General features: G+C 40.5%; 1 protein-coding gene across 2 annotated transcripts in view; it reads left to right on the top strand.

Moving 5' to 3' along the window:
• nrap (nebulin-related anchoring protein) overlaps positions 1–19,187 on the top strand; it is a 119,342-nt gene that overhangs the window by 70,471 nt on the left and 29,684 nt on the right. For both annotated transcript variants that reach the window (XM_063071983.1, XM_063071982.1), the window contains 6 exons: positions 1,276–1,587; positions 4,014–4,118; positions 4,986–5,084; positions 9,320–9,424; positions 11,867–11,974; positions 18,077–18,190. In XM_063071983.1, the coding sequence (XP_062928053.1) occupies positions 1,276–1,587; positions 4,014–4,118; positions 4,986–5,084; positions 9,320–9,424; positions 11,867–11,974; positions 18,077–18,190 (843 nt within the window). The remainder of the gene's footprint in view (positions 1–1,275; positions 1,588–4,013; positions 4,119–4,985; positions 5,085–9,319; positions 9,425–11,866; positions 11,975–18,076; positions 18,191–19,187) is intronic.

Here is a 19,187-nt window from a genome sequence, read left to right as displayed (position 1 = left end):
TTTTAAATTTGTTTTCAAATTCTTTTGTTGTCTCACCTCCCCATATCTTTATGATCACTTTCAATCCTACTGTGATTTGAGACATCCTGAGAATTTAGCAATTCGATTTTGACAGTTGCATCAAAGATCTAAACTTCAGATTCTCTTCCAGCACCTTTGTCCTGCATTTTGCCACTTTCTCACATTCTCACTTCATTACTTTATCAAACCCTCCCTCTCTCTCTGTAACTCTGTTCTCCTGTTAAGATGCTCTTTAAAATCTACGTGTTTGATCGAACCTTCTTTTTGTCCCCTTTCATTACTCACATGGCTTGGCAAAAACATTTTAGTGTGCAAGCACTTCAGTAAATCACTGGAGCTACGCTCATACTGTTATGTAAGTGGTTTGGTATTGTTAAAGCCAATCTGTTGTACATGCAGCGCTTCATGGTAAAGCACATTGGCAGAAATAATATAACATATAATTGTGTGATGTAATGAGTCATCCGAATTAGGCAAGGAATGCTTAGGTCATGTGCATATAGAAAATCCACAACGGAACTCACAAAAATCTAGAAATCTGTCTGGATATTTGTCTTCTGAAGGGGGTGGGGGTGGTAAGTTGCTAGAAGTCTGTGGAACACAAACTGATTCTCTGAAAGACCGGTGCCACTTAAAACAACATGAATCCAACTTTCATGTGAAGATAGAAAAGTTGACAATAGATACAAAAACAATAAGTATGAACAGAACCTACATACTTGACAGAAACATTCCCTCTCAGTGATGTTATCATACTGCTTCATAGCACGGGTGGTTTTATTTATTTTATTGATTAAGAAACAGGGTAGAATAAGTTCTTCCAGCCCTTTGAACTGCACTGCCCAGGAATCCCTCAGTTTAATCCTAGCCTAACCATGGGACAATTTACAATGACCAATTAACCTACCAGCCAGTATGTCTTTGGACTGTGGGAGGAAACTAGAGCATCCAGAGGAAACCCAAGCGGTCATGTGGAGAACATACAAACTCCTTACAGACAGCAGTGGAAATTGAACCCGGGTCTCTGGTACTGTAAAGTGTTTTGCTAACCACTATACTACTGTGGTGTCCTGGAATTATCTTTATGCCTGGAATAAAATCTCAAGTTTCAGTAAATGTACAAGTTTATGGTTTGCTTGTAGGCACTTGGCTGGATTTACACTTACTTAGATGCTTATCTGGTCCAATGTTTTGAAAGTACTTTGCAGGCAGTTCAACATCATTCATTAACCTCTTTGCGAAATACTTTGACAGCTGAAGTACAAGGAGGAACATGAGAAGATAAAAGGCAAGTTGATTGGGGTGAAGGAGGTTGCAGGTGACTCTCAGCTGGCCCACTCCATCCAAGCCTCAAAGCTGCAGAGTGATCTGGAGTACAAAAGGAAATCGGAGGCAACCAAGACAAAGTTCCATCTCCCAATGGATATGCTGGAATTAGTGCGTGCAAAAAGGGCGCAGAGTCTGGCCACTGACATGGGCTACAAACACCGATTCCACCAGTATACCGTCCTACCTGGAGACATGAAAACAGAATGGGCTAAAAAAGCGTATGCTCTTCAAAGTAATGTAAGCAACAAGCTGCTAAATTCAATTGTGCTCTTTACTGTTGTGATGTGTTTCTTTATGGTGCAAAGAAAATTTAACTTATTTCTTCGACCACATGGTATTGCTTCCTTCCTGCTGCTGTGTGCCCAGACTGAAGGTGAGATGTCGTTGCTCCATTTTGAATTGCTCCTTGTTGTAAGAGTGCAGGATGGGAGTAGGATGGAGAATTCAAGTGACAACCAGCAGAAAACGGAAGGTCTCTCCTGTGGGATGAGTACTTGATATACGGCAAAGTTGATCACCCAATCTAGGTTTGGTTTCTCCGGTGTAGAGGAGACTGCATTGTGAAGAAATCAAAGTCTTGATAGGATTGGCTTGATTCTATATATGTTTTGCAGAAAGACCTCAACGCAATGAAAAAACACACGTGTACACTTCCAACGTGTTCACATTTCTACATTAGCAAATAATTGTAAATTTATGAAGCTCTGGTGAGGCCTTACTTGGAGTATTGTGAGCAGTTTTGGGCCCCTTATGGAAGAAAGGATGTGCTGACACTGGAGAGGGTTCAAAGGAGGTTCACAAAAATGATTCTGGGATTGAAGGGTTACCATCTGAGGAGTGTTTGATGGATTGGGGCCTCTACTCACTGGAATTCAGAAGAACAAGGGGTGACCTCATTGAAACCTATTGAGTGTTGAAGGGCCTCAACAGAGTGGATGTGGAGAGGACGTTTCCTTTGGGGGCAGGGAGCCTAGGACCAGGGGATACCGCCGTAGAGTAGAGAGGTGTGATCTTAGAACAAATCTGAGGAGGAATTTCTTTAGCCAGAAAATGGTGGATCTGTGGAATTTGTTGCCACAGGCAGCTGTGGAAACCAAGTTATTGGGTATATTTAAGGCGGAGGTTGATAGATTCTTGATTAGTCAGGGCATGAAGGGATATGATGAGAAGGCAGGCGTTTAGGACTGAGAATGAAAATGGATCAGCCATGATGAAATAGTGGAACAGATTCGATGGGCCAAATGGCCTAATTCTGCTCCTATATTTTATGGTCTTATGAACTTATTCCTGATACTCCAATTTCTCTGATGAATACTCTCCCTTAACTTAATTATGTATAACCTTGTTTGACTCAATTTACCACATGCGCAAAGCTGTAATAGCCCTAAAATGTTGACAGCATTAAGATTATCCTGCTAAAAGCATGGATTCAATTAAGCAAGATTATAGTATTTCAGTTTATGTGAAATTTTCTATTTATTCAATTTTGCAGTTGTCAAATCTGGAAACTCTAAGCCAAGTAAAAGTTTGTTTCCTGCCTTACAGCATGTAGTTGTCATCACATATTCCAATGTATTAAAGAGAGCTAATGCAAGAGGGAGCCCAGCTGGTTCTGAAGTGTTGGGTATTATTTATAGTGTGAGCTGTCTTAAAGCTTGTGCCCAAATTCATCCACATGACTCATTAACCAAAGCCCTGGATCATGTAACTTTGGAAAATTGTTCCTTCATAAAATGAACACAAAGGGAGGACGGGCAATTCTGGTGCCTGTTCACAACATATACTGTTTTTACAGCCTGATAATTTAGTAATCATTTGTGTTACAGTCTTGTTTAATAAGGTTAATTCAATATATCGATGCCCAGTGAAACAAGCTGAATACAAACTCTGATCAAAAGTACTGAAGTGGAAGAATGAAAGGACGTTATGTTTTGTACCTCCAAAACTGATTGAAAGTAAAACACAGGAGTCAGGGATAACTTATGTATTTAGTTTGTGTTCTTTAGTGAGGCACTCACATATGATGTGGTGTTGTAATAATGTATGCCATTTATGTACTTTTACATATAACCCATATTGAAATATGTAAAAAATAAGGAATGCTTAATCGAACAATATATTTACAATATTACACAAATATTACTGAACTATTGAATACACAACATGGGGGTGGTAATTTTCCTTTCTGCTAAACATTGATATGGGTAAATGATACATTTTGTAACTTCAAAATATTAAACTAATTCAAAGGACATCCATGAATGCACGTCTAACTTCGTGTTTACTTTAAGCAAGGTGTGCACATATTATGTGGTAGCGTGATGATGTATGCAATTCATCTATTTATCCATATAACCTGTAATGAATTATTTAAATGAACAAACAATGCTTAATCAACAATAAATTTACAAGATTACTCAAATTTACTGAAATATGAAATACACAACGGTAGAGAAGAGGAAGTCACCCAGTTTCTTTTAGCAAGGCAGTTTGTTTCGCATGCCTAAGTCTTCAAGTCTGAACTAATGTTGGGAGATGGTAGAGAGGAAATACAGTGACTCCCTCTTGTAGTTTATGAAGCTCGCTTATGTCACAAAAATATGTCTTGCCTTATAATCCTGTCTGGGAAGATTGATACAGTATTACTTTCTAAAATTTATCAGAACCAGTACAAGTCTGACTTGAATTGGATGCGTGGTGTTGGATGGATAACCAGTGGTTCTCTAAATGCTGAACAAGCTAAAAAGGCAGGAGAACTGTTCAGTGAGGTAAGTGTGATAAATGGCCCCTGCTAATCAAAACCATCAGCCAGCACACAATTAGAACACTAAATCCAGCGCCACTTTCATGCCATTCTACATCACTAAGTTTCTGGAATTGATTGGAAAGATTTAGATGCTAACTGAGTCCTTAAAGGTTGAACAGGATATCTGCAAGACCAACGCACATTTTGCGGGGCAAGTTGAGGCACCTAGCAGTGTTGCTTATGGAAGTTGGCTCATGCCTATCTGTCCAGATATGCTAGGTTGTTGCTAGTGCTGCCGGTTTGGAGCACAACACCTCACCCTGCCCTTTACGTCACCTCTCATGTAAGTTCAGCAGCAGCAAGGAGCACCTTTATGCTTCCCGCTCCCATAACCATTTCTGTTTAAATTGGTCATCAATCATTTGCTTGATTAATGTTGTTTAATGCCATTGGGATGTAACTTCTAAATGTACTTTACTCTTCTTAGAGTTATTTGAAGTTCAAAACTGCTTTTGGGGAGTGTTGTGGCAAGTCTTGAAGGAAATTCAGCAATTCTGCTCCGAGTTTCTCTTGGATGTAAGATATTCTGGCTGAAATTTACCAGCTGGATTCAGCAGGTGGTATGTTTCAGCTGGACGGCCAAGATCAAGCCCCACATTGTCACTGGCTGTCATGGCAATAAACCCTTATGCATTTGGCTTTATACAATCTGCAACTAGGTACTGCTGGAAGTACTTGTTAGATTAGGTTGAACCTATGGAGAAAAACCAGAATTAGTCTTCATGTCAATAACTTTTTATTGACACTGAAAATAATCTGTTAGAAATATGTACTCAGTATTTATATTTGAGTCAACAATAATTCTTGATTTTACATCTGTGCCTTTCAGAAAAAATATCGTCAATATCCTTGTAACTTGAAATTTACGAGTGTTACAGACTCTCCTGAAATGATACAAGCCAAGATTAGTTATAACCAGGCTGTGGATGTAAGTAGTTGATTGACGTGTTTCATACATTAACTGCTCAATTATTTCCCTATGTTACTCTTTCATTGAAGAGAAAATATTAGTAAGACGTAGAAAACTAGGAAGTATCCGAGGAGACAAAGAGAATTAGCACTTAATGACTATTGCATTTTATCAGGACCGTTCTATTTTTCTGTAGGAAATGTATCTCTTTATGAAGTAATAGAAAAGAAAAATGTCTCTGTAAATAGAGTGTATATCTGGTTATGTTCACATTCGCTTGGCCTGGACAATGAAGCAGCAAAAGAACGAAGTATATTTTTAAACTCGGATTGAATGACAGAGTATGGGACTGTACAATATCTGCCAACTTTGAAAGTAGAACATTTTAGCTGTTTTCTGTCTATTACTTTTCTCAGTTTGGAGTGAATGCACTGTGGACAGGGCAAAACAAAATTGTATATTTTGAAAGTTAAAAGTAAATTTGATAACAAATTACATATATGTCACCACATACAACCTTGAGATTCATTTTCTTATGTGCATACTCAATAACTCTATGGAAAAACAGTATCAAAGAAAGACTGCCCATCTAGGACATACAATCAGGGTGCAGAAGACAACAAACTTCAAAAACAAAAAGAAGGAATAATAATAATAAATAACTAAAGAATAAATATCGAGAACATGAGTTGAAGAGTCCTGGAAAGTGAGTCCATTGGTTGTGGGAACATTTGATTGATAGGACAAGTGAAGTAGTTATCCCCTTTGGTTCAAGAGCTTGATGATTGAGGAGTAATAACTGTTTGCGAACCTGGTGGTTTGAGCCCTGAGGCTCCTGCACTGGCTTCCTGATGGCAGCAGCAAGAAGAGAGCAAATGCTTCACTGCATTTTGCAGTCCTTTACCTACAAGTATCCTTGTTGGTTAGGAGGGAGTATTTCAGATCAAATCTATCGAAAAGACGACGGGCTGTTGAGAATGTGCTGGTGACTTCTGTGAATTAACAGTTGTTCTGCGTGGTATAATGGAAACCTGCAGTCCGGCCTAAAGACCCAAGACTACCATTGAAGGATCAGCCGTAGTGGTATGGCAGAACAGATTAGATGGGCTGAATGGCCTAATTTTGCTCCTATATCTTATGGTCTTATAGTTAGTAATTTTTAAGGTGAAATGACAGAGATGAGGACCAGTTGTCCCACTGAGTCTAAGCTGACTCAAAGCTTCATCATATCCTTTCCCCTGTAAGCTCTTCTCCCATTTCTCATCTTCCACCACTCCACTCTCCAATTCTACCACTTGCCTATGCACGAAGGGAAATTTATAATGGCCAATTAATCACATATTTAGAATGTGAGAGGAAATGAGAGGTTTTGGAGAAACCTCATGTTGTCACAGCGAGAATGTGAAAACTGCACACAGGAGGTCAGGACTGAACCCACATCACTAGCAGTGCGAGGTAATAACTACTCCTCTGTTCTGCAAAAAAGACTTCCCAAGTTCTCTAACATCATAAAGAAAGTCTTTGGCACGTTGGCCTTCATAAATCTAAATACTGTACTGGGTACAGGAGATGGGATGTTATGTTGAAGTTGTATAAAATGTTGGTGAGGTCTAATTTGGAATATTGCGTATTCCTCAACCTGCCAGTCATTAAAATGAACCGATATTGATCTGCTTTCAGCAACATGTCACTACTTCGGATTATCAAAACTGTCACATATGACAGCAGAAAACGAGATCAACCGATCTAATGTCTTGGTGTGATAGGGTTTGACTGGATTTGCAAACAATATCCACAACTGTTACATACAAATCCAATTGTCCATATTGTCAGGATGGCACTGAGGAGTGCTTTAGAACAAAAGGATCTGGGAATACAGATCCAAAAGTCATTGAAGGTGGCATCATTGGTAGATATCACAATAAAGAGAGCTTTTGGCACATTCCCCATCATAAATCAAAGTAGTGAGTACAGGAGATGGGATGTTATGTTGAAGTTGTGTAAGACATCGTTGGGGTCTAACTTGGAATATTGTGTGCAGCTTTGGTTACCCGCCTATAGGAAAGATATAAGTAAGGTTGGCAGAGTACAGAGAACATTTACCAGGATGTGTCTGGAGGATCTGAGTTATAAGGAAAGATTGAATAAGTTAAGACTTTATTCTGTAGAACATAGAAGATAGGGAGGAGATTTGATGGAGGTGTACAAAATTGTGAGGGGTATAAATAGGGTACATGCAAGCAGGCTTTTCCCGCCGAGGTTGAGAGGGACTAAAATTAGAGGTCATGGGTTAAGGGTGAAAGGTGAAAGTTTAAGGGGAAACTTCTTCACTCAGAGGGTCATGAGAATGTGGAATGAGCTGCCAGCACAAGTGATGCATGCGAGGTCAATTTCAACGTTTAAGCCAAGTTTGGATAGGTACATGGATGGTAGGGGTATGAAGATCTATGGTCCTGGTGCAGGTCGATGGGAGTTGGCAGGTTAATTGGCTCGGCATGTCCTAGATGGGCTGAAGGGCCTGTTTCTGTGCTGTACTTTTCTATGACTCTATAACTCTAACATGTACATTTTTTAAGGAAGCCTGATAAACATTGTCCAATGTGATGTTAGCTTGTCATTGTTCTTTGTGCATACTCTGCTCCTCTTTCCCAAATGGGCCTTACTTGTTTGCCAGCTGGAGTGAAGTAACTATGTGATATTCCATCCTGCATGATGCACGAGGATCCCACCAGCTGAGAAAGTAGGCTGCACCCATCACTCCTTCAGAATGTCTTTGCCCTTCAGTTCTCTTCCCTCTGCATCATTATCTGTATAAGTCCTTTAGGAAGGGGATAGACATACTCTTGGTAATGCAAGTAAGGTGATTAAAGCCTCTCCTTGTGGCATTGTAAATAATTTTTAAAAAAAGATTAGCTTTATTTGTCTCACGTACATGAAAACATACAGTGAAGTGCATTGTCCTGTGTCAAATCAAATGGTGAAGATTGTGCTGAGTGCAGCCCACAAGTATCGTTACGCTTCTGGCGCCAACATAGCGTGCCCACACCTCACTAACCGTAAATATACTTGTTTGGACTGTGGGAGGAAACTGGAGCACCCGGAGGAAACCCATGCAGTCATGGGGAGAACGTACAAACTCCTTATAGAGAGTGGCAGGAGTTGAACCCTGATCTTACAGCTGGCTGCAGTAAAGTGTTGTGCTATTTGCTAAGCTACAGTACCGTGCCACCCTGCAATTTCTATAAATACATTCCATTGATTGTTCTTTTGAAAATGTTATAAAATCAAATATTTTTGGAATGATTTGTTGTTTCCATCACAATAGTTGTTCACTTGTATTTGGAACTGGTTTTAAATTCTCTTGTAGAAATATTTTTTATTTTATTGAGAAACAGTGCAGTCCTTCAGATCCTTCGAGTTGGTGCCGTCCAGTATCCCTAACGATGCTTTACTTCATATTAACTGATCAGATTTAATACACAAACCTAATATCAGTTCTAACTTGAACATGGTTCACACCATGATATTTTATGAGTTATTTTAGACGTAAAAAGCCAAAATGAAAATTAATTGAAGAATATCATTCCTTTTCTATAAGTTTAAAAAGGTGCAATCAGTTTATAGAGGCAGCAATCACCGCCTGGGTTCAATTCCTGCTGTTGTCTGTAAGGAGTTTGTATGTGCTCCACGTGACTGTGTGGGTTTCTTCTGGGTGCTCTGGTTTCCTTCCACATTCCAAAGACACGTGGTTAGGTTTAGTGAGTTGTGGGCATGTTACGTTGGCACCAGAAATGTGGTGACACTTATGCGCTGAGTTGATTTGACGCACACAATGCATTTCACTGTATATTTTGACCTGTCAATCTACCTGTGACAAATAAAGCCAATCTTAAAAAAAGGTAGAAATACTGAAAGCATTCACATGCACTTCCTCATTCTGAGTCCTAAACAACGTGTATTAAATAAGTTAACATCTACTTTAAAATAGTGGAAAGTTAAATTGGTACCAACTAAATAAGCCTGTGAACATTATTCATAATTTAACATGGTTATTGCTTTGTGGCTACCTATTTCTTGAGTCGTTAATGTAATTTGTTATTTAATTAATAATCTAGTAGTGGGATGTGCACAATTGCAACTGTGTTATATGCATATTTCTCTTACAAGATATAATACTTTTTCCACCTGCCAAGATGTAAGATGACGTTGCCCTAGATACATATTAAAATGGAACTTATTCTTTTATTTGACAGAGACTGTACAGAGAACATGGAGAAAGTGTAAAACATGACTACACACTGACAAAGGACCTCCCAGAATTTCTGCAGGCTAAAGTTAATGCAAAGAACATCAGTGAGGTGAGATTTAGAACGGTGTCTCTCTGTCCTTAATCCAATGTTCTGTAGCTTTATTAGCTGATCAGAGGCACCGCTAATGCTTATTAGTGAATTAAAATTGTAGTCATTTCTGTAATGAGCAACCCAGGCAATAAAGGCAGTTTGGTTAAAAGATTTTACTTACATTTTCTGTAATTTCACATGAGGATGAAACACGTATTCCTCAACCTGCCAGTCATTAAAATGAACCGATATCGATCTGTTTTCAGCAACATGTCACTACTTTGGATTATCAAAACTGTCATATATGACAGCAGAATAAGAGATCAACCGATCTAATGTCTTGGTGTGATAGGGTTTGACTGGATTTGCAAACAATATCCACAACTATTACATACAAATCCAATTGTCCATATTGCCAATAGGGCACTGAAGAGGGTTGTAGAACAAGGTATTTGGGAATACAGATTGAAGGTGGTGTCACGGGTAGATAAGGTCATAAAGAAAGCTTTTGGTATGTTAGCTTTCCTAAATCAATGTATTGAGTACAGAGATGGGATATTATGTTAAGATGTTGGTGAGGCCTGATTTGGAGTAATTTTCCCTCTCAGCCCTAATCTCCTGCCTTCCCCCCGTATCCCTTCATGATCAGACCATAATTACACTGATATCAAGTAAAATTTGATAGAAATAAAAACTGGGATTGGTTACCAATGGTTTTGTCAAAATTGTATGGGCTTTAAGGAACAAGCTAAAAATGCGGAGAAATTTGGGACCGGATGTTCAGAGCTTGGGGTTCTGCCAGCTGAGGGGAACATTCATCAGTATCGGAGCAAGAAAATACGGGCCTGTGTTAATGGAGTTCTGTGATTCTGAAGAGCCATAGATCTGGAGAAAGCCCCAAGTGTAACCTTTGAAAAATGAGGTGGAGACTATTAAGATTAACGAATGGTCACATCAGGTGTCCATGTAGGGTGTTGGCAAATGGGTGATGTATGAATGGGAGTTACGATGTGGATGGCAGGGTTTTGGAGGATGCAAAGTTGGAAGACCGACCAGGACAATGTTACAACTTTAACATTATAAACATCCGCAGGACATCCCAATGGAGCATTATTGATGCCATGTGGTACTAAAGTGGTGGCTCCATTCAGAGAAATCACAGTATGATTGATTTGAGAATTGAAATAATACAATAACTGAGGTTGGAGCAGAAAAGGTTAGGTTTTACTCTGTATATTGCTCTGCATTGATAATGGAAATGCTCCATCTCCCAGCACTGGGATCACTTACCTTGACAGGCACAACATCCACAAAAGTGAAAAACCTTTTTTAAAGATACAAAGCCTTGAGCAAATTAAACAATTTGAATCCACGTACCAAAATTCTAATTAGCCCCAGCTGGCATGACATTGAAAGACGATGCTGTGATATTTAATGACTTCAGAATTGAATGTATGTGCTTGCTTGGCACTTAATCTTTGTGATTATATGGGCTAAGCTATTGACAACCGTAGGAAAATTATCGTGCCTGTTTTAAGTTATTATTTCATTAGTAACTGGTACGTCATTTTGTAATATATTTTTATGTTACTTTGTGAGGTAATTAGTCCTTCAAAAACAAGAGGCACTCGAATGATCAGGTGTAAATTAAGATAAGAGTTCACTTTAATAAAAGAACTTAAGGCAAAACTGCCATTTCTTTCTGTGATGGAAAAGATAACAAAATAAACAATCGTGAATCTGGCTGGCAGGGACACAATTGAGTATGTCCGAATTTTCAGTCTCTGAGATCTCAAAGCTGAATAGGACACAGTAAAAGTGCTTACAAAATCAAAGTATGATGTATGGGAGATGGAATATAATGCTGAACTTGTATAAGACATTGATGAGGCCTAGTTTGGAGTATTGTATGCAGTTTTGGTTACCTACCTACAGGAAAGATGTAAATAAGATTGCAAGAGTGCAGAGAAAATTTACAAGGATGTTGCCAGATCTGGAGGACCTGAGTTATAAGGAAAGACTGAATAGGTTAGGACTTTATTCCTTGGAAAATAGAAGATTGAAAGGAGATTTGATAGAGGTATACATGAAGGGTGTAGATAGAGTAAGTGGAAGCAAGGTTTTTCCACTGAGTTTGGGTGAGACTACAACTAGAAGTCATGGTTAAGGGTGAATGGTGAAATATTTAAGGGGAACATGGGGGAAACATCTTCACTCAGAATGTGGCGAGAGTGTGGGACGAGCTGCCAATGCAAGTGATGGATGTGATTCGACTTCAATGTTTAAAAGAAGTTCGGATAGACACATGGATGGGAGGAGTATGGAGGGCTATGGTCCTGGTGCAGGTCAATAGGTGTAGGCAGTTTAAATAGCTTGGCACGGACTAGATGGGTCGAAGGGCCTTTTTCTGTGCAGTGTTTTTCTATGATTAAGACTCTAACATCACTTCTTGTCTTAAAGATTCGCTACAAGGAGGCATGGACAAAATTGCGAGATGGTGGATACAAACTACAGTTGGATGCTATTCCATTCCAAGCTGCCAAAGCTTCCCGAGAAATTATTAGTGATGTAAGTATAACCTTAGATAACTACTTTGGAAATTGTTGAAGTTAATACTTTCCAGAGGTGCAAAGAAGATGAAGTTAAACAGTTTATGTGCTATTTAGAATTAATGCCATTTACTTGAGAGCAATTTTGGACTCATACACTTGGATAAAATCCAGCCTTAACTATTCCTTGGCCTTTGGCAAACTTACATTTTGAAGCTATTAAAACTACTCTCTCCGACATGTATGTTGGGATTGATTCTGTCATGATTACGGTCTGTATTGGCATATTTTACTGACCTACCTCATTTTTTTTACGTGAATAATTATCAGAACGAAATTCAGAGCAGATGATTAGTGCAAAGGGGAATAGTACGTTAGAGTTACTGTAGGCTAAGTACAGTAATATCCTTTTTAACAGCCATGGTCTAGTAACAAAGCCTTTAATATTTTAATGAAGTCCACTTCTGATTAAAATACGTCTCTCAGCATTCTGAGAACTGGCCACTTTTGATACCAGCTTCCTCCTGTTATGTTTCTTCCAGTGCTCATAGTTCAGTTGACACTTGAAGCCACTTATTGAGGCCTTTGGCAGCACTCTGCAACCTTGTAGGAACGTAATTTAAAATTCTGACATGTTTGACAGTGTCTTTCCATTGGGACTTTGAACTCCTTTAAGACTTTTGGAAATTGGAAAAGTTTCCAACTTAACAGAGCAGATCTCATTTTTAAGTATTTTAACATCCTTCATACAGAAACATACTGATTCTGACATAACTTTACATTTCAGATGTAAGATGTTGCTTTAAACTGCTCAATATTTGTACACACTGCAGGATGGCTTTAATTAATTTGCTAGTCTCTGGTTAACTCAGAAAGAGAATCAGAGTCAGGAGTATTATTACTGACATATGTTCTGAAATTTGTTGTTTTGTGGCAGCAGTGCAGTGCAGGTGTAACAAATTACGACAAGTTATAATAAGAATGATATAAAATAAATCAATAGTGCAAAACGAGAACAATCGTTCTGTTCATGGGTTCATGAGCAGTTCAAAAATCTGATGGTGGAGGGGAAGAAGCTGTTCCTGACATGTTGAGAGTGCAACTTCCAGCTCCAGTACCTCCTCCCTGGTGGTAGTAATGACGTTTGATGACATAAGGATTGGTTTACTGCAAACACATCTTTTGATATGAGCATTAGCTCCATTACTCCAGTCTTAGGCACATATATATGGCTAGGGTGCCTAAGACTTTTGCACAGTACTGTAGTAATTTTATGTATTGCACTGTACTGCTATTACTGAACAACAGATTTCATGACATGAGTGAGTGATGATAAACCTGATTCTGATATGGGTCTCTGCTGTGGACTGAGAGTGGGAAGGGAGCAGGAAGAGGGGGAATCATGGTTGGGAAAAGGGACTGGAGAGGGGAGAGAATGGGAAGCACTGGAGAGGCATCTGTAATGATCAATAAACCAATTGTTTGGAATCAAGTGACCTTGCCTGGTGTCTCAGGACTGGGTGCACCTGCACCTGCACTACTTCCCCGTCCTTGGCACTTCTTCTCTGTCAGCTGTCCATGCCCACCCAAGGCACTTCACCCTCACCATTCGCAACATACTTTGCTCCTGCCAGATTTACAAATTCGCTCTCCGCACCACATTGACAAATACAGTACAGTGCAAAAGTCTTAGGCAGCCTAACTATATTTGTGGGCCTAAGACTTTGGCACAGTTCTGTTTATATACAGTATATTTCTCAGTCAACATCACACACAGATTGTTTGTCATGATAACTTTACCTTTCTGTATATCAATTGACTGCTGTATTTCCTACATTACAATAGTTACCAAACTTCAGATATATGCCCTTAGCTTTATATTGAATTTCTCTTAGTGAAGGTGTTGAATTTATGATATACAGAACAGCACGGGGGAGTAACACACACAAAGTGTTGGAGGAACTCAACAGGTCAGGCAATATTTATGGAGAGGGCTAAACAGTTGATGTTTCGGGCTGAGATCAGGACTGGAACAGAAGGGGAATGAAGTCAGAATAAGAAGGTGGGGTGTGGGGAGGGAGTACAAGCTGGCAGGTGATAGGTGAGCCCAGGTGAGGGGGAAGGTGGTTGGGTGAGGGAGGGGGTTGAGTGAGAAGCTGAGTGATGGTAGGTGGATAAGGAAGAGAGGTAAAGAAAAAAATCTGACTGGAGAGGATTATGGAACATGAGAGAAAGGGAAGGAGGAGGTCCACCTGAGGGAATAGAAAGGGGGAAAGGTGAAGGTGTACGATGAACACCTCACTACACATATGCTACAACCATCACTTCATTTATATTTGTTACTTGTAAGTTAGCTGTTGGTTAGTCATTGAGATCATATTGTTTAAAGAGCTTTAATTGAGAAGAGGTCAACATGTAGATCTTATACGTAGGCCCACTGCCCACAATGGTTCATAGAAACCCAGCCTCCCTTTTATGGACTCTGTCTCTAGTTCTTGCTTCCTCAGAAAAACAGCCAACAGCATCAAAGACCCCACCACCCAGGGCATTTCTCTCCTCTCCCCTCTTCCACAGGGAAGAAGAGGTAAAAATCTGAAAGCATACACCAACACGCTCGACGGTATCTTCTAGCTGCTGATATAAGGCTATTACATTGTTTCTTAGTACGATAAGGTGGACGCTTGACCTCACAATGTACCTTGTTATGATTTTGCACCTTATTGTCTGCCTGTGCTGCACTTTCTCTGAAGTGGTTGCATTTTATTCTACGTTGTTACTGTTTGACCTCGTTCTACCTCAGTGCACTGTGTAATGATCTGATCTATATGAACAGTGTGCTGGGCAAGCTTTTCACTGCCCTTGGTACATGTGATGGTAATAAACCAGTACCAATTCCAAAACCCCTGAGTTTACGTGGTGTGGATTTACAGAGACAACCCCACACTCTTAACAGTAAAGCCTGAACTGGGGCACGGCTTGATCACTATTTGGAGCAATTCCACTCCTGAAATACCTGTGATGGGCCCAAAACCCAGCTGCCATCTTTCCTGTCTGTCAAAGCTGCTGGGTTTTAAATGAAATAAAGGACAAAAGTAAAATGTATTTAAGTTGTTAACTTACTTATTCACTGTCTGTAATGCTGCTGGCATTTAGGGCAGTATTGAAGGTCTGCCATCTCCTTGGCAGTGTTCAGGGCTTCCTTCATTGTGTCAGTAGCTTCCTCTTGGTTTTTACTGCTGTCGGTCATGCAGGTCCCAGGCGGAGACTCAGGAATAACTTCGCACTCGGACGTAGAGGGATTCTTCACTGCTATCTTCTTTTTGACCAGTGAGGGTTGTTAGCCCTGAGCTGACCCGCGGAACCTGGAGGCATGGTGGACCACTCTTAGTCCAGCCTCTACCCGGTGACCTGCTTGGTATGGGTGACCCTACCAAGAGTCAAAGCATAAAGCCCTGACTCCAGCCAGCATAGCTCTCCGGGTCACTGAGGCACGCAGGCCTCCAAACCATGAAGGTTGTAGTCCTCCTGCAGGTTAAGTTGTTAACAATGTGACAAATCTAAAATAATTAAACAGCAACATGTTCTTTCCTGGCTCTACTGTCCTGCAATTCAACAATCGGGATTGAAATCAATAGGGTCACAGATATTCCACCAGGTCTAACCTAGGGTCAATGTTGAGGCATCTCAGCAGCTAAGTTCTGGATGCGTCTGTGGAATATGTATCGTCAATACTGTCAAGACAATTTGGGCTATTCAGAGGGGACGATTCTTACTGCTATTGATCAACAACATTGGGGCATTAAAAGACCATCCTTCAACAAAATTGTAATGGTACTCTTAGATGCAGACCAAAGTTCCCTCTAATTATTTTTGCAGCTGAATGGACCAACCCTAACCATTGCACTGAGCAGGGAATTTTTACACGTTCTGAAAACTGTGCTGCACTTTATTAAACATTATGTAAGAGAGATTCCAACCGTGCGGCAACAAATGCTATGTGCCTGGGAGCGCTTTAGTTACTGCATGCCATGCACCTTCACAGCTTACAGACAGCCCTTTTAACATTCTGCTGTGTGTTATTAGTACAGCACCGAAACAGGCCCTTTGGCCTATCTAGTCTATGCTGAACTATTTAAGCTGCTTACTCCCATCCACCTGCACCTGGACCAACACTTGAGTATATGGACATTAAAATGGACGATGTGCTGCAGCTTTTGAAAAGCATTAAGTTAGATAAGTCACCGGGTCTGGACAAGATATGCCCCAGAATACTGTGGGAAGTGAAGGAGGAGATTGCTGAGCCTCTGGTGATGATCTTTTTATCATCAATAAGGATGGGAGAAGTACCAGAGGATTGGAGGGTTGCAAATATTGTCCACTTGTTCAAGAAAGGAAGTAGAGATAACCCAGGAAATTATAGACCAGTAGGTCTTACTGCAGTGGTGGGCAAGTTGTTGGAGAAGATCCTGAGAGGCAGGATTTATGAGCATTTGGAGAGACATAATCTGGTTAGGGACAGTCAGCATGGCTTTGTCAAGGACAAGTCGTGCCTTATGAGCCTCACTGAATTCTTTGAGGATGTAACAAAACACATTGATGGAGGTAGAGCAGTGGATGTAGTGTACATGGATTTCAGTAAGGCATTTGATAAGGTTCCCCATGCGAGGCTCATTCAAAAGTAAGGAGGCATGGGATCCAAGGAGACCTTTCTTTGTGGATCCAGAATTAGCTTGCCCACAGAAGGCAAAGAGTGGTTGTAGATGGTTTATATTCTGCATGGAGGTCGGTGACCAGTGGTGTTCTGCATGGATCTGATCTGGGACCCCTCCTCTTTGTGATTTTTATAAATGACCTGGATGAAGAAGGAGAAGGTGTGTTAGTAAATTTGCTGATGGGGTGGATTGGGGGAGTTGTGGATAGTCTAGAGGGTTGTCAGAGCTTGCAGTGGGACATCAACAGGTTGCAGAACTGGGCTGAGAAGTGGCAGATGGAATTCAACTCAGATAAGTGTGAAGTGGTTCATTTTGGTAGGTCAAATTTGAAGACAGAATATAATATTGGCAGTGTGGAGGATCAGAGAGATCTTGGGATCCGAGTCCATAGGACACTCAAAGCTGCTGAGCAGGTTGACAGGGTTGTTAAGAAGGCGTTGATCAACCATAGGATTGAGTTCAAGAGCCGTGAGGTAATGTTACAGCTATATAAGACCTTAGTTTGACCCCACTTGGAGTACTGTGCTCAGTTCTGGTCACCTCACTACAGGGAGGATGTGGAAACTATAGATAGAGTGCAGAGGAGATTTACAAGGATGTTGCCTGGATTGGGGAGCATGCCTTATGAGAATAGGTTCAGTGAACTTGGCCTTTTCCCCTTGGAGCAATGGAGGATGAGAGGTGACCTGATAGAGGTGTATAAGATTATGGGGGGCATTGATCGTGCGGATAGCCAGAGGCTTTTTCCCAGGGCTGAAATGGCTAACATGAGGGGGCATATCTTTAAGGTTCTTGGAAGTAGGTACAGTGGAGATGTCAGAGGTAAGTTTTTCACACAAAGAGTGGTGGGTGCGCGGAATGTACTGCCAGCAACGGTGGTAGAGGAGGATACAATAACGTCTTTTAAAGACTCTTAGGTACATGGAGGTTAGCAAAATAGTGGGCTATGTGTTAGGGAAATTCTAGGCAGTTTCTAGAGTAGGCTATAGAGTCGGCACAACATTGTGGGCTGAAGAGCTGTAGAATTCTATGTCCTATAGCCCTCCTACCCCTACATGCATATACCTATCCAGACTTGTAAGCATTGAGACTGAGCTCACATGCATCACTTCTACTGGTTGCTCTTTCCACACTCTCACCACTCCTTGAGTGAAGAAGTTTCCCAAAGTTTTGAAGTTTTCATGAATTGATTGAAATTCCTCTCAGCACTCCAGTAATATTAGATTAATTAAAAGAGTACAATCACCAAGGCTACATCTTCAGATGCATTTATTGATTGTGTGGTTCACACAGCCAGGTTTCTGGAGTATCAGGCTAAGGAAATGAAGCACTTCTTCAAGCTTCATTCTACACTATTGCACCACTTCCCTCAACTTCAGCTGGTTCCTAACATGTGTTTTCTATTACAGCATAAATACAAAGAAGCATTTGAGAAGACGAGAGGTCAGATGGTTGGAACGCGAAAACTGGAGGATGATCTGAATATTTCTCATTCGGTTCACGCAGCCAAACTCACCAGTGATGTACGTAGGAAAAGAACTTTGCAGCGCATTGTTCTCATATATATTTTTCAGCACTGTGGGTAGCCACAGGAGAGACTGCTGGTGTTGTGGGGGCTGGTGGTGTTGGGTAGATACATAACACAGCATCATATCATCAGCGTTGTGTTGTACGAGGCAGAGAGAGATTGCGGAAGGAATGGTATTCAATGTTTAATGTTGGCCTGTTGGGTTTTCATGTGTGCTTTGGAAAATATTTGTAGTTTAATTTGATTTAAAGTTGCCTGATGTTGAAGGAAATCATGGAGGTATCAGTGCATCGTTATCCTTCCAAGGTCAGATCAAGATGTACCTTGAGCTTTTCCAGTGAAAAAATACAGTGCCTCTCAAGATTGTTTAATGACATTTCCTGTACACAATATAATGAGAATGAAATAATTGTTACTCAGGATTCACAGCAGCATGAAAATAAACCACAAAAGCTAAAGACCAAAAAATAATAATAATAAAAAGGAACACCGAATAAATATAAATGCATATCATAAGATAACTTATATACCATAGAAACCATAGAAAAAAACTACAGCACAGAAACAGGCCTTTTGGCCCTTCTTGGCAGTGCCGAACCATTTTCTGCCTAGTCCCACTGACCTGCACACGGACCATATCCCTCCATACACCTCCCATCCACGTATCTGTCCAATTTATTCTTAAATGTTAAAAAAGAACCCGCATTTACCACCTCGTCTGGCAGCTCATTCCACACTCCCACCACTCTCTGTGTGAAGAAGCCCCCCCAAAGTTCCCTTTAAACTTTTCCCCCCTCACCCTTAACCCATGTCCTCTGGTTTTTTTTCCCCTTGCTTCAGTGGAAAAAGCCTGCTTGCATTCACTCTATCTACACCCATCATAATTTTAAATACCTCTATCAAATCTCCCCTCATTCTTCTACGCTCCAGAGAATAAAGTCCTAACCTATTCAACCTTTCTCTGTAACTGAGTTTTTCAAGTCCCGGCAACA

This window comes from Mobula hypostoma, chromosome 19, assembly GCF_963921235.1.
Source record: "Mobula hypostoma chromosome 19, sMobHyp1.1, whole genome shotgun sequence".
Lineage (NCBI taxonomy): Eukaryota > Metazoa > Chordata > Chondrichthyes > Myliobatiformes > Myliobatidae > Mobula > Mobula hypostoma.
This window is presented reverse-complemented; position numbering and strand designations above follow the sequence as displayed.